At 41.3% G+C, this 14138-nt stretch overlaps 1 protein-coding gene and 1 long non-coding RNA gene across 4 annotated transcripts; one reads left to right on the forward strand and one right to left on the reverse strand.

The window, feature by feature from the left end:
* Positions 1 to 2718: 2718 nt before the first annotated feature.
* Positions 2719 to 4567, forward strand: LOC116406745 (cleavage stimulation factor subunit 3-like). 2 transcript variants are annotated; one of them, XM_031891530.1, is made up of 3 exons: positions 2719 to 2792; positions 3375 to 3570; positions 4485 to 4567. In XM_031891530.1, exons 1-3 carry the CDS (start codon positions 2725 to 2727, stop codon positions 4539 to 4541), a joined length of 321 nt encoding a protein of 106 aa, XP_031747390.1. In that variant the 5' UTR covers positions 2719 to 2724; the 3' UTR covers positions 4542 to 4567. The 2 variants fall into 2 exon arrangements, with proteins under 2 accessions (XP_031747390.1, XP_031747389.1); XM_031891529.1 differs by lacking the exon at positions 4485 to 4567 and adding an exon at positions 3949 to 4478.
* Positions 4568 to 12104: 7537 nt separating this feature from the next.
* LOC108644852 lies at positions 12105 to 13820 on the reverse strand. 2 transcript variants are annotated; one of them, XR_004219793.1, is made up of 5 exons: positions 13668 to 13820; positions 13517 to 13552; positions 13351 to 13398; positions 12259 to 12294; positions 12105 to 12140 (listed from the first exon to the last, which is right to left on the reverse strand). It is a non-coding gene; the product is annotated as an uncharacterized LOC108644852 (long non-coding RNA). The 2 variants fall into 2 exon arrangements; XR_004219792.1 differs by lacking the exon at positions 12259 to 12294.
* Between the last annotated feature and the right edge of the window lie 318 nt (positions 13821 to 14138).

The raw sequence follows: 14138 nt of genomic DNA on the forward strand, positions 1-14138 counted from the left end.
TGGGGGGCACTGTGTATTGGGGGGCACTGTGTATTGGGGTCTCTGTGTATGAAGGGTACTGTGTATTGGGGGGCACTGTGTATTGGGGGTACTGTGTATTGGGGGGAACTGTGTATGAAGGGTACTGTGTATTGGGGGCACTGTGTATGAAGGGTACTGTGTATTGGGGGGCACTGTGTATGAAGGGTACTGTGTATTGGGGGACACTGTATGAAGGGCATTGTGTATTGGGGCATTGTGTATTGGGGGGCACTGTGTATGAAGGGTAATGTGTATGGGGGGCACTGTGTATGGGGGGCACTGTGTATTGGGGGTACTGTGTATGAAGGGCATTGTGTATTGGGGGGCACTGTGTATGAAGGGTACTGTGTATTGGGGGGAACTGTGTATGAAGGGTACTGTGTATTGGGGGCACTGTGTATGAAGGGTACTGTGTATTGGGGGCACTGTGTATGAAGGGTACTGTGTATTGGGGGACACTGTATGAAGGGCATTGTGTATTGGGGCACTGTGTATTGGGGGGCACTGTGTATGAAGGGTAATGTGTATTGGGGGCACTGTGTATTGGGGGTACTGTGTATGGGGGGTACTGTGTATGAAGGGCACTGTGTATTGAGGGGCACTGTGTATGAAGGGTACTGTGTTTTGGGGGGAACTGTGTATGAAGGGTACTGTGTATTGGGGGCACTGTGTATGAAGGATACTGTGTATTGGGGGGCACTGTGTATGAAGGGTACTGTGTATTGGGGACACTGTATGAAGGGCATTGTGTATTGGGGCACTGTGTATTGGGGGCACTGTGTATGAAGGGTTCTGTGTATTGGGGGCACTGTTTTTGGGGTACTGTGTATGGGGGGCACTGTGTATGGGGGGTACTGTGTATGAAGGGCATTGTGTATTGGGGGGCACTGTGTATTGAGGGGCACTGTGTATGAAGGGTACTGTGTATTGGGGGGAACTGTGTATGAAGGGTACTGTGTATTGGGGAGCACTGTGTATGAAGGGTACTGTGTATTGGGGGGCACTGTGTTTGAAGGGCACTGTGTATTGGGGGCACTGTGTATGAAGGGCACTGTGTATTGGGGGTACTGTGTATTGGGGGTACTGTGTATTGGGGGGCACTGTGTATGAAGGACACTGTGTATGAAGGGTACTGTGTATTGGGGGGCACTGTGTATGGGGGGGTACTGTCTATTGGGCCATTGGGGGCACTGTGTATGGGGGGGCAAATCTGGTACATAGTTATAACTCACTTATAACTGACTGCCTTCTCTCTATATTTGTATTTTATATGTAGGAGTTGCTATATTGTTTTCCTTAGGTAGTACAGTATGAGGGTATAGCACATTTGCGTCTGATCCCACCATTTCAACTATATAAAAGGAGTATTTTGTTTTTGTCCCTCTTTTCATTTTTCCAATCTTGGGAGGTATGTTATGTGTAACTGTCACTGTGTCTGTCTGTCCCTTTTCCTTCCCTGCACTGCTGGTTCCGACTCCTGATACAACTCCCCAATATCCATTCATTCCCCATTCTCACTGGGTTTATAGTTATGTGTAACTGTCACTGTGTCTGTCCCTTTCCCTTCTCTGCACTGCTGGTTCTGTCTCCTGATACAGCTCCCCAATATCCATTCATTCCTCATTCTCACTGGGTTTATAGTTATGTGTAACTGTCACTGTGTCTGTCCCTTTCCCTTCTCTGCACTGCTGGTTCTGACTCCTGATACAACTCCCCAATATCCATTCATTCCCCATTCTCACTGGGTTTATAGTTATGTGTAACTGTCACTGTGTCTGTCCCTTTCCCTTCTCTGCACTGCTGGTTCTGACTCCTGATACAGCTCCCCAATATCCATTCATTCCTCATTCTCACTGGGTTTATAGTTATGTGTAACTGTCACTGTGTCTGCCCCTTTCCCTTCTCTGCACTGCTGGTTCTGACTCCTGATACAACTCCCCAATATCCATTCATTCCCCATTCTCACTGGGTTTATAGTTATGTGTAACTGTCACTGTGTCTGTCCCTTTCCCTTCTCTGCACTGCTGGTTCTGACTCCTGATACAACTCCCCAATATCCATTCATTCCTCATTCTCACTGGGTTTATAGTTATGTGTAACTGTCACTGTGTCTGTGTGTCCCTTTCCCTTCTCTGCACTGCTGGTTCTGACTCCTGATACAACTCCCCAATATCCATTCATTCCCCATTCTCACTGGGTTTATAGTTATGTGTAACTGTCACTGTGTCTGTCCCTTTCCCTTCTCTGCACTGCTGGTTCTGACTCCTGATACAACTCCCCAATATCCATTCATTCCTCATTCTCACTGGGTTTATAGTTATGTGTAACTGTCACTGTGTCTGTCCCTTTCTCTTCTCTGCACTGCTGGGATTTTGATATTAGATATATATATATATACACCGATTGGGCATGCCCTTGCAGCGCTCAGTTCCCAGTAAATATATGGTTTAAGAAGGGTGTTTATATGACTAACCTAAATGTTTGTAGCCTTAGGTAAAAAAACATAATTTACTGCCCCTTTAGAGTTTTGGAGCTACTGCCTGTAGCTTCCTTGTAGGTCTGTGACAGGTCACATTTACTTACCAACATGAGTGAAATAGTATGTTATATGTACATGTTTAGTAATTTAGGTGTGGTTATATGATAAGTAAAATAATATTAACCGAATCCTAAATATCCTAAATATTTTTTTTGCAGAGGACAATGACACCAATAAGAGTATTACTTGAACTAGTTTTAACATCAGGAAGTTTGCCTCCCGAAAAATCAGGGTGAGTCTGAATATAAAGTTGACTTGGTATATGGACGGCCAGACAGAAACTGCAGTGAGAGATGAGGGTCTCAAGTCAAGGGCCTTCCCTTGCGCAGCCTTAAGCCTTTTGCTCTACACTGTCGTGTAACACAGACTGCAGGGTTTATTTTATGATCCTTTTCCCAGTGCAGCATAAAAGCTTTACCCAGTGGAGCCCTAAGCAGGCCTGTACCCTCAACTATATCATGGGAAACATCATATATTTATATGGTAGAATTCCTATAAAACTCTATTCGGTTCATACGCTGCCCCTGTGCATGTTTTGCTGCTCGTGCAACAGTATTGCCATTCCCCTGCTCAGATTAAATCCTGCCTGCTCATGGCTCAGGCTTCATCCCCGTGCAAGTGGTGCGGGTGTACAAGGACAGCACAGGGGAAGGGGAAAGTGAAGAGGGAAGAACAGCTAAAGGGAAGCTGCACAATGCTGCTGTTATATGCTGAATGTGGCCTTTATACAATGTCTGACAAACTGGAAGCCTCACTTTGTCCCTATTTGGGAAAACTGAATTTCCTTGTTTTTTTCCCCCCTTGATTTCTGCAGTGAGATTTGGGCACGTTTCCTGGCCTTGGAAAGCAACATTGGAGATTTAGCTAGTATACTGAAAGTGGGAAAAAGGAGACACACAGCATTCAAGGAGGGGTATGAAGGGAAGGAGACGGCACTCCTTGTGGATAGATACACATTTATGGACCTGTACCCCTCCTCCACAAGTGAACTGAAAGCTTTGGGATACAAGGTATGTCGGGATCAGGGTTTGTACCTGCATATAGCTATCCCGCCTTTTCTCCATTATGGGAATGATGTTAAATTCATATATTAACGTGGTGCTTAGGCTTATCTCTGGGCTCTAGTATATGTGCCAGCAGCTGCTGTCCCTTACCGCTCCCATGCCTTTATACCTAGCAGAGACACATTTATTTCTTTCACTCCCTTCACGTTTGCTTCTCTTTTTCAAGATTCTCAGGCAACAGCAAACTGCTGCTTGATTAACTAATAAAGGAACAGATATGGCTGGTTGCTATTGGCGGCTTGCAGTATTGTCAATTAGCACAAGGAAATGTGTCTTTTCCTCACCCCAAACTTATTGCCAGTAATGTCTCATTCTTATTTCTAGGATGTACCGAGAGCCAAACTGGCAGCACTAATCCCAGACCCTGTGGTAGCTCCATCCATAGCCCCTTCGCTGAAAGACGATGTTGAAAACCAGAGTATCCCAAACCTGACACGTCCCAGAGGATCCCTTTCCAGCCGCGACATTTAGCTCATAAGCCTTTTTACAGCAAACTGATTGCTTCAACCAGGAAAATCTTTTGAGCACTTTTATTTGCTGATTGTAACTAGTTGCTTCTTTTTCTACTAATCCATTCCTGGGGGTGCCGTGCCTCTATGCGCACCATGTTATCTGCCTGGGAGTGCTGCACATTTGCCCGCTGCCATTGGTCACTTTAGTAATCGCACTCCCGTTTCCTTTTTATAGGGCTGCATATAAATAACCTGCAGATATATTCCTGTGACTTAAGGAAAATGTCCTTTACTCCTAAATGTGCATGAAAACCAAAGGCGACTGCATAATTTCAAGAGCTGATAGTGTTGGCTTGCAGAACAGCCGCATGTAATAACCACCAAAAACAATATTTTTCTGTTCTGTAGCACCTGGACTCCATCCTGTTCCTGGCGGAGTATTCCCAGTCCCTCCAGCTGCAGTGATCCTAATGAAGCTGCTTCCTACCCCTATTTACTTCCAGGTTAGTGTGTAATTTTGCTTTTTTTTGACAATGTAGGGGTTGTTACCTTTGCTTTGACAGCCAGGAGAGGAGGGGAGGGCCGCAATAGAGATGGGCCACAGAGGATACGTTCTTCTCTAGCTGTTGGTGGCCCATCATTACTGGGACCATGGCTTCTATCAGCAATCATGTGGCCCTATTCTACTAAGTAAATAGGATAATCCCCACCGAGGGGGGCCAACTATCAATCCATTGGTCACCTGCGGCCCTTGGACCCTGCTAGCAAGAATAATGGGGCCCCAGTGAAAATAAAGTGACCTGCAGAAGGAAGCATGGTCACACCCCCTGATCCACCCCAGTCACCCATAATACAACAATATGCCCAATTGATGTCCAGGCAACAAATCAAGCCTCATTTTATAAAAGGGGTTTTTACTGTAATATTTAGCTAAACATTTGCATTTTTAGGCCAATCATTCTGAGTACTGTTGGGTGGGATTATGAATTAAAAGTTTAATTCTTTCATCTCTTTAGCCCCAAATTTTACACCCGCCACCTTACCAATGAGATTGTGCTATACCATAGCATCGTACAACTATTTAGCAGCCCATTGTTACAAAGGAGAGACCATATAACGTCCATAGTGATTCTTAAGGGTGCTGAGCTTAGTTTGCCTGCAGACATGATTGGTTTAGCAGCCAATGCAGAAAACAGGCCCAATTGCCTTTCCAACCAATGACACTTTTGCATTCGAGAACACAGGAGAACTTTTCAGCAGCACCAAGGCGCATGTGCTGGGGCAAACAGTTATAGCCAATGGTGGGTGCCTAGCAAATTGCCCCCCCCCCCCACCCTCTTATGCATTAATGCAATACCACTAACAGCCTCCAGACTCTACATTAAAACTTATGGGGTGACTGCTAATGATGGAAACCCAATGCAGATCAAGTTAAATCACCTTTTTGCCTGCTGGGACTGCCATTCCTCTGCCCAAATAATAATACTCATGGCAATGGCTTGTATATCAGCTGCTCTCATCCAGGGCAATAGTCTTCTACTAACAGAGACATGTTTATGTGTCTGTTTCTCCTAGGCCCAAAGGGTTCTATTGGCAGAGACATGTTTATGGGTCTGTTTCTCCTAGGCCCAAAGGGTTCTATTGGCAGAGACATGTTTATGGGTCTGTTTCTCCAAGGACCAAAGATCTCTAATGGCAGAGACATATTTATGGGATTGTCCTTGAGCCCAAAATGTAACAAGGGTATTAATTTAATAATAAGTCTTCCGTTCCTCTTAAACCCAGATATATATATATGCACCATCTATCATTTTATGTGAATTTTAAATATGTGTTGAGTTGAAATTACCCTTCAAGGCTTTGGCTACTGACCAAAGCTCTGAGCTCAGTGACGGTCACTAGGTCTGGGTTCAAACATGGCTAATTCCCTGTAACTGTTCACATTTCTTCACCTTAGGATCTTCCCTCACCCATTTCTCCCACCCCTGATTCCGACAAATGATGGCACTTAATTTTAATTAAACTGCTGAATTGCATCAATATGTCTCAGTAGGGCGGGCCTGATACATTCCATTCAGGTAAGAATACACAAAACCAACTATTTTATAAATAACATTTCCACATCATATTAAAAATATGGGGTTCGAATTCCTGATACAGTATGGGATCCCTAATCCAGAAACCCATTAACCAGAAAGCTCTGAATTACAGAAAGCCCGTCTCCCATAGACTCCATTTTAATCAAATAATTCAGAATTTTAAAACTGATTTCCGTTTTCTCTGTAGTAATAAAAAAACAGCATCTTGTAATTGATCCCAACTACAATATAACTAACCGTTATTGGAGGCAAAACAATCCTATTGGGTTTAATTAATGTTTTATTGATTTTTTAGTAGACTTAAGGTATGGAGATCCAAATTACGGAAAGACCCCTTATCCGGAATACCCTTGGTCTCGAGCGTTCTGGATAACGGGTCCTATACCTGTATTGCATTTTGTTGTCTTTATTATGGAGGATGCTTAAGCTGCCATACAAGGGAGGAGCTGATATCTGTGCAGTTACCATTCAAGGGGAGGGCAGATTTGAACCTTGGGCCAATTATCGGATAACAAGAAAAAAGCATATGGCACTCAGGACTACAAACAAGGGTAATACCCTTTTTAAAAGTTTATTGCGGAGGCACCTCCGCAATAAACTTTTAAAAAGGGTATTACCCTTGTTTGTAGTCCTGAGTGCCATATGCTTTTTTCTTGCTATAGTGTATTTGGAGGGTGCCGATCCCTCTAGCAGTGTGCACCGGACAAAATAACTTTTGAGAGAGAGGGTGTGCGGATAAGGTCTCTGTGGTCTAGTACCAATTATCGGATAACACTGGAGGGAACCTTTATTTTGGACACCACTATCTTTGCCCAATGGGGTTTCATAAACCTTCCTATCTGACTTAGCCCATATTAGTCAGGGATGCTATTGTTTTGTCCCCTTACATGGTCCAATCTTCTTTTTCATCTGATTCCCCCCCATCATTTACCTAGGATTTATGCTCCTATGACAAAAATTTTCCTACTGTGCCCCAAACTAAAACTCCCAGTCCGTTATTTCATACTATGCAGCAACACAGAAGTGAAGCTCTGTGTCTAGGGCCACGTGGATCCAACAACATATTTGAGGACCCCAAGGGGCACATGTAAGATCGCTTGAGCCTTTTGGTTGGAGCAATCATAAAGGAAACCCTGCGTGAGTTTTTGGGTAAAAATACTTCGTTAGTTAGGTTTTCCTTCCCCGAGCAGGCTCTTATAAATACGAAAAAGTTCAGCCAAACAAAGGAAAAAAACCCCAACTAAGCAGGTATTTTATTCCCTTTATTTGGTTCCTTAACTTACGCGGGGTTTCCTTTAAGTTTCCTTTCCTAAGCCAAGGGGCTCAATCGATCATACACGTGCCCCTAATATATAAACAAGAGCCTTTAATTGATAGTTACATTAGTTTTGCTAGGATTGAAGGATAACACTTAGGGGCTCGTGTAAGAATGCTCGAGTGGTCGGATCCTAAACCCACATGAGAGTTCCCAAACAAATCTTCATCCGAATAGCACGAATCAGGTTTTTCTTTTTCCCCCCAAAAATAAAGAGCTTTTTAGACAAGCTTTTTTTTTATTGGCCAGGGAAAAGAAAAACCCAATTTGTGCAAAGTGTGCTACTCGGATGAAGAAACCACGGGCTAGTTTGGGAACTCTCATGTGGGTTTGGGATCTGAACGCTTGAGCATTCTTACATGAGCCGCTAAGTGTTTTCCTAATAATCTAGTACAAATTTAAGCCCAAAGGCTCGAGCAATCTTAAATGTGCCCATTAAGTCTTAATAGATGGAGGAAGCAAATTGTTCTATATCAATCATTTTGCTCATTCAACATAACTGCCCCATTGGCTAGTGCTAAGTATAAGACGTCCCTAAGTTGCTAAGTGAGTTGTTCCTCTCAGTATAAGTAAAGGGGGTATAAGGCCAAATAGAAATTTCAGCTTTGCATTAGCAGTCACTGCTCAATACAAAACAATCCAAGTGCTTGGAAGAGGGTTTAGGAAGTTTCCTCGATTTTTATTGAACTTTAGACCCTCTGAAAAAAATACAGAGGCATCGAGCCAGTGGGGTAACTATAGAACAGGGGTCCTCAAACTTCTTAAGCAAGGGGCAAGTCCATGGTCCCTCAGACTGTTGGGGGCAAACTATGGCCCATTCCTGCATTCTCTCTCTTCCAGCTCCCCCCTCCCGCTACCCGCTGCGTCCTCTCTCTTCCACAGACCACTCCCCACCCCCCCCCCACTGCCCCCGCGCTCCCTCTCGCTGCCCACTGAGTCCTCCCTCTTCCAGCTCCCTCCGCTCCGTCTGTCTTCCCAGCTCCCCCTCCCACTCAACGATGAGTCCTCTCTCAGCTCCCCTGTCCCTGTCGATGAGTCCTCTCTCTCCGCTGCCAGGGGTGTGGACGCAGCAGGGGGCCGGGTAAATTAACCAGGCCATAGTTTGAGGATCCCTGCTATAGAGGATGCAGACCCCATGCATGTGGGGGGGCCTGTGGGATAGGGGTCTGTTTTCTCTATAGTTGTTAGAAATCCCCCATCCCCAGCCAGCATGAGCGTGGGGGGATGGAGGGCCGGGCAGGGGCTGCTGTGTGCGTGCCGGGCCCCTCTGACGAGCATTTTGCAGCCCTGTTGTTGTTACACCACTAGCACAAATTGCCCCACATAGAATGCCCGGCACTTAAGGCTAATGGCATGTGGGGAGATTTGTCGTCCAGGGTTAAATCTGGGCTACTGGGGCAACAAATCCACCCCAGACTGTTTCCCATCGACAATAAAGTAACCCACTAGTGGGAAACCATACGAAGCATTTTGTTTACAAGGAAACTGCGGGCGACTTTGGAAAAGCAAGACCCACGTATGCTTTCCCACCAGCAATTTACTTTATTAAGATTTGGGTGATTTCTGAGCTCACATTTTAAGAATATGCATTTACCAAAACATTAACCATATCCCAATTTTTGCATAAAGGGGACCTTTAAGTTACCTATTACTATGTTACAGAGAGAAAGAGATCCCTCCTTTCCCTATTTGCACTATTATATCCACACTCGTCCACTGCCACCAAATTAAAATTCTCATTAAAAAGAAACCCTTATTTTTGTAGTTTGTTTCTCTTTTTTATAAAACTTTTATTATAACAATATTTTTTACATTTTCTCAAGCAAAATATAATATACATGTACAGTACATATACATCCAAAAATATCAGGCAGATAAGTGTTTGAGAGTTGTCACTGGAACTCCTCTCTGAACACAACTGGTTCATAGCATTAAGTAGATGCATTTTGGCTCCAGATGTTCCCAACCCTTTCCATCCCTTCCCTTTTCTTTTGGGAACATATCGAAGGAGCCAAGTTTCAGGTTGGTAACAGATCCTGCCTGGGGTAGATTCCTTTTTGGCGCTTATACGTTCTTCATTGGATCTGTTAATATTCTATCATAGAAATTCCTTTGGGCAGATTGTTGGTCTTAGTCTCTAATAACTCGTCTTATGCAGTTGTTTTGCACCTAAGGGAAGAATGTTATAATATTAGCTACGGAGCAGATCTTTGGTTTAACAAAGTCAATTCTAGGAAACTACAAATGAATGTGAGATAATAGGTGTAATTTCAGCTAGCCATTTAGCATATCTCCACATTTATGTAGTAATTACCCCTAGTAATTAAACACCTACACCTGGATATTAAAATGCCCTAAAAGCACCCTGAGGGGCAGATTTATTAGCATTTGAATTTTTTAAATCCCCAAAAAACCTGAAATCTCAAATGTGGCCATCATCACAGCCACTTGGCCGTTATTTCCCCTTGAGCTTCCTTGTTAAAAGAGTCTGATTGAAAATCCTAAGGGATTTTCTTATTACATTTGTTGCAGATTTAGTTCTTTTCAACTTACGCCATAGTCTTCCTCTGATTCATCAGAACCATAAACTTCTTCTTCTTCATAAACTTCTTCATAAACTTCTTCATAAACAAGTTCTTCATCAGATTCCTCCTTGTTAAGAGAAAAAGACAAATACAATTACACAAAAACACATTTTACATTCAAAGTCAATCAATATCGGGATTTTCTTATTATATTTGTTGCAGATTTAGTTCTTTTCCACTTACGTCATAATCGACCTCTTCCTCTAATTCATAAGAACCATAAAATTCTTCATACAGTTCTACTTCCTCAGGTTCCTCCTTGTTAAGAGAAAAAGACAAATACAATTACACAAAAACACATTTTACATTCAAAGGCATTCATTATCGGGATTTTCTTATTATATTTGTTGCTGATTCAGTTCTTTTCCACTTACGTCACAGTCTTCCTCTAATTCATAAGAACCATAAACTTCTTCATACAGTTCTTCATAAACTTCTTCATAAATTTCTTCATAAACAAGTTCTTCTTCATCAGATTCCTCCTTGGTAAGAGAAAAAGACAAAAACAATTACACAAAAACACATTTTACGTTCAAAGTCAATCAATATCGGGATTTTCTTAATATATTTGTTGCAGATTTAGTTCTTTTCCACTTACGTCATAATCTAACTCTTCCTCTGATTCATTAGAACCATAAAATTCTTCAGGTTCTTCATCAGGTTCCTCCTTGTTAAGAGAAAAAGACAAATACAATTACACAAAAACACATTTTACGTTCAAAGTCAATCAATATCGGGATTTTCTTAATATATTTGTTGCAGATTTAGTTCTTTTCCACTTACGTCATAATCTAACTCTTCCTCTGATTCATTAGAACCATGAAATTCTTCAGGTTCTTCATCAGGTTCCTCCTTGTTAAGAGAAAAAGACAAATACAATTACACAAAAACACATTTTACATTCAAAGTCAATCAATATCGGGATTTTTTTTAATATATTTGTTGCAGATTTAGTTCTTTTCCACTTACGTCATAATCTACCTCTTCCTCTGATTCATTAGAACCATGAAATTCTTCAGGTTCTTCATCAGGTTCCTCCTTGGTAAGAGAAAAAGACAAAAACAATTACACAAAAACACATTTTACATTCAAAGTCAATCAATATCGGGATTTTCTTATTATATTTGTTGCAGATTTAGTTCTTTTCCACTTACGTCATAATCTAGCTCTTGCTCTGATTCATTAGAACCATGAAATTCTTCAGGTTCTTCATCAGGTTCCTCCTTGTTAAGAGAAAAAGACAAATACAATTACACAAAAACACATTTTACATTCAAAGTCATTCAATATCGGGATTATTCTTATTATATTTGTTGCTGATTTAGTTATTTTCCACTTACGTCATTTTCTACCTCTTCCTCTGATTCATTAGAACCATGAAATTCTTCAGGTTCTTCATCAAAGATGTAAGTTTGTTGTCTGTTCTGCTCTGGGGGTTCCTGCGTAAGAGACAGAGATATCAGGCCTCACCCCTCTATACGGTATTTAACGTATCTTTCATGATACAAAAACAAGCAACTTTAGTTCATATTTTTATCAGTTTTATATTATGTATTTCTTGCGACTTACTTGAGCGACAACATTACTAGTAGATGCAACTGGTTCCTGGTTCAGGAAAAAAAGAGAATAATGAGATCAGGGAGATCAACTCGGCTCTTTGCTGGAAAAGCTAAAACCTATTTCTTGTGACCTTATGGGTTTGGCAGTTGCGATAGATAGATAGATAGATAGATAACTTTGTTAGATCAATAAATGTGAATTTGGAAAAGTCAGATGGCTCAGGTGAATACTCCTATTTAGCCAAAGAGAAATTATTCTTTATACAAAGGAAGGTTTTTTAAAGAACTTTTTTTTGTCTATTTTAACTTACCTGGTGAGTATCCGCGCCAGTTTCATCTTCTTTTTGTTCCTGGTTAAAGAATTAAAAAAAAGTGTGATTAACTCATTCACTACTGTAATGATGTATTTGATAAAGGGCAAAATAACCAGTTACTTTCCACTTATTGCCTTTCCCACTTACTTGGAAGGTGTTATCTCCAAGCCCCACAATCTGCTCCGGGTTGTCCTGCGTAAGAGACAGAGATATCAGGCCTCTATACGGTATTTATCTTTCATAATACAAAAACAAGCAACTTTACTTCATATTTTTATCAGTTGTAAACAATTTATTTCTCGCTACTTACTTGAGAGACAACATTCCCAGTAGGTGGAACTGGTTGCTGGTTAAGAGAAAAGAGAATAATGAGATCAGGGAGATCAACTCGGCTCTTTGCTGGAAAAGCTCAAAACTATTTCTAGTGACCTTATGGGTTTGGCAGTTGCATTAATCTGTATTTAAAATGGATTATTAATTGTATGTGGCAGGGCACATGGCTAGAGCCGACTGTGTGTGCCAGTATAGGGGTGCAAAGCGGATATATATAATGTAGGGGGGCAGTACAACTATGGGAGCCTACATACACTGGCAGGTACAGGCGCAGTAGGGTAAAAGCCAATTACACATGAAAAGCTGCTTTTTCCCTTTACTGTGTATGCGCCTGTCTGTGTCCAAAAGGAAGAAGAGGAAAGAGACAGGTGGGCAGATAGATAGATAGAGCGATGGATGATAGATGATAGATAGGTAGGTAGATAGATAGATAGAAAGATAGAGAGATAGATAGAGAGATAGATGATAGATAGGGAGATAGATAGATAGATAGATAGATAGATAGATAGAAAGATAGAGAGATAGAAAGATAGATGATAGATAGGGAGATAGATAGATAAAGGATAGATAGATAGAGAGATAGATAGATAGATAGATAGATAGAAGATAGATAGAGGATAGATAGATGATAGAGAGATAGATAGATGATAGAGAGATAGATAGAGAGATAGATAGATAGATTGATAGATGATAGAGAGATAGATAGATGATAGAGAGATAGATAGATGATAGATAGATAGATAGATAGATAGATAGATAGATAGATAGAAGATAGATAGAGGATAGATAGATGATAGAGAGATAGATAGATGATAGAGAGATAGATAGAGAGATAGATAGATAGATTGATAGATGATAGAGAGATAGATAGATGATAGATAGATAGATAGATAGATAGATAGATAGATAGATAGAGGATAGCTGATAGAGAGATAGATAGATGATAGATAGATAGATAGATAGATAGATGATAGATAGATAGATAGATGGATAGATAGAGGATAGATAGATAGATAGGAAAGAAGACAGAAGAGGAAAGAGATATTTGCAGCTTCTCCGTTTTGCTTACCTCGCAGATGGTTTCAGTGGGTTGATGTTGTTGTTCTTCTGGTTGAACCTGTTTCACATAAAGAAAAGAGTTTATTTAATAGAAATAAAGAGCCAAGTATTTGATATTATACTGAAATGCAAACTGGGATGGGTACAATATATTTGCTTGGCAGTTCCCTCCTTACCAGAATAACAACTTCTTTATCTTTCACAATTCGTTTCTGAAAACAAAGAGAATAAAGTCGGATTATAAATGGTAACGATTGCGTTGGGAAATCGGTAACTTTTATTCGCAAACCCAAATCAGAGATATTAGAGTCAAACAAAGGCCCTTACTTTTCTAAAAAGTGGGAGGCAACAAAATACTTTTCGAAGTATGCGCCTCGCCATTTTCGCTGCCATTCTTTCTGCGGAGAGAGAGAAACATCATTGGTGCAAACGGTAGTAATCCGATTGGTTGCTTTTATTTATATTTTATTATTTATATAGAGACATTGAACAGTTTGGCCCCACTTTTGAGCCTTGTACCAAACCCTTTTCTTTAATAGTGTTTTAATGTCGGTTTGAAAAACAGGTGAAGCCACTGAATGAGATGTGATTGGCTGTCGGCTTTTTGTAACCGTGAATACATAGTCACCCAATGGGAACCCTGGAATTAAGCCAACAAAATTCAATAGGTGAAATCGGATTGGCTGTTGGTGGCTCCGCCCCCTTTTTCTACAAATAAAACTGCAATCCCCTAGTGACCAACTGTGAAGAGTTTGGGGACCCCGGGGTTAATACTGTGAGAATGGCAGCAGGTTGGAT

Source organism: Xenopus tropicalis, chromosome 8 (genome assembly GCF_000004195.4).
Source record: "Xenopus tropicalis strain Nigerian chromosome 8, UCB_Xtro_10.0, whole genome shotgun sequence".
Classification (NCBI taxonomy): Eukaryota; Metazoa; Chordata; class Amphibia; order Anura; family Pipidae; genus Xenopus; species Xenopus tropicalis.

Excerpts from the sequence above, each read along its gene's own strand:
- LOC116406745 (XM_031891529.1), top strand. The coding sequence starts at position 2,725 with ATGACACCAATAAGAGTATTACTTGAACTAGTTTTAACATCAGGAAGT. Across the intron at positions 2,793-3,374 it reads TTGCCTCCCGAAAAATCAGG|TGAGATTTGGGCACGTTTCC; the intron begins GTGAGTCTGAAT and ends TGATTTCTGCAG. Across the intron at positions 3,571-3,948 it reads TGAAAGCTTTGGGATACAAG|GATGTACCGAGAGCCAAACT; the intron begins GTATGTCGGGAT and ends TCTTATTTCTAG.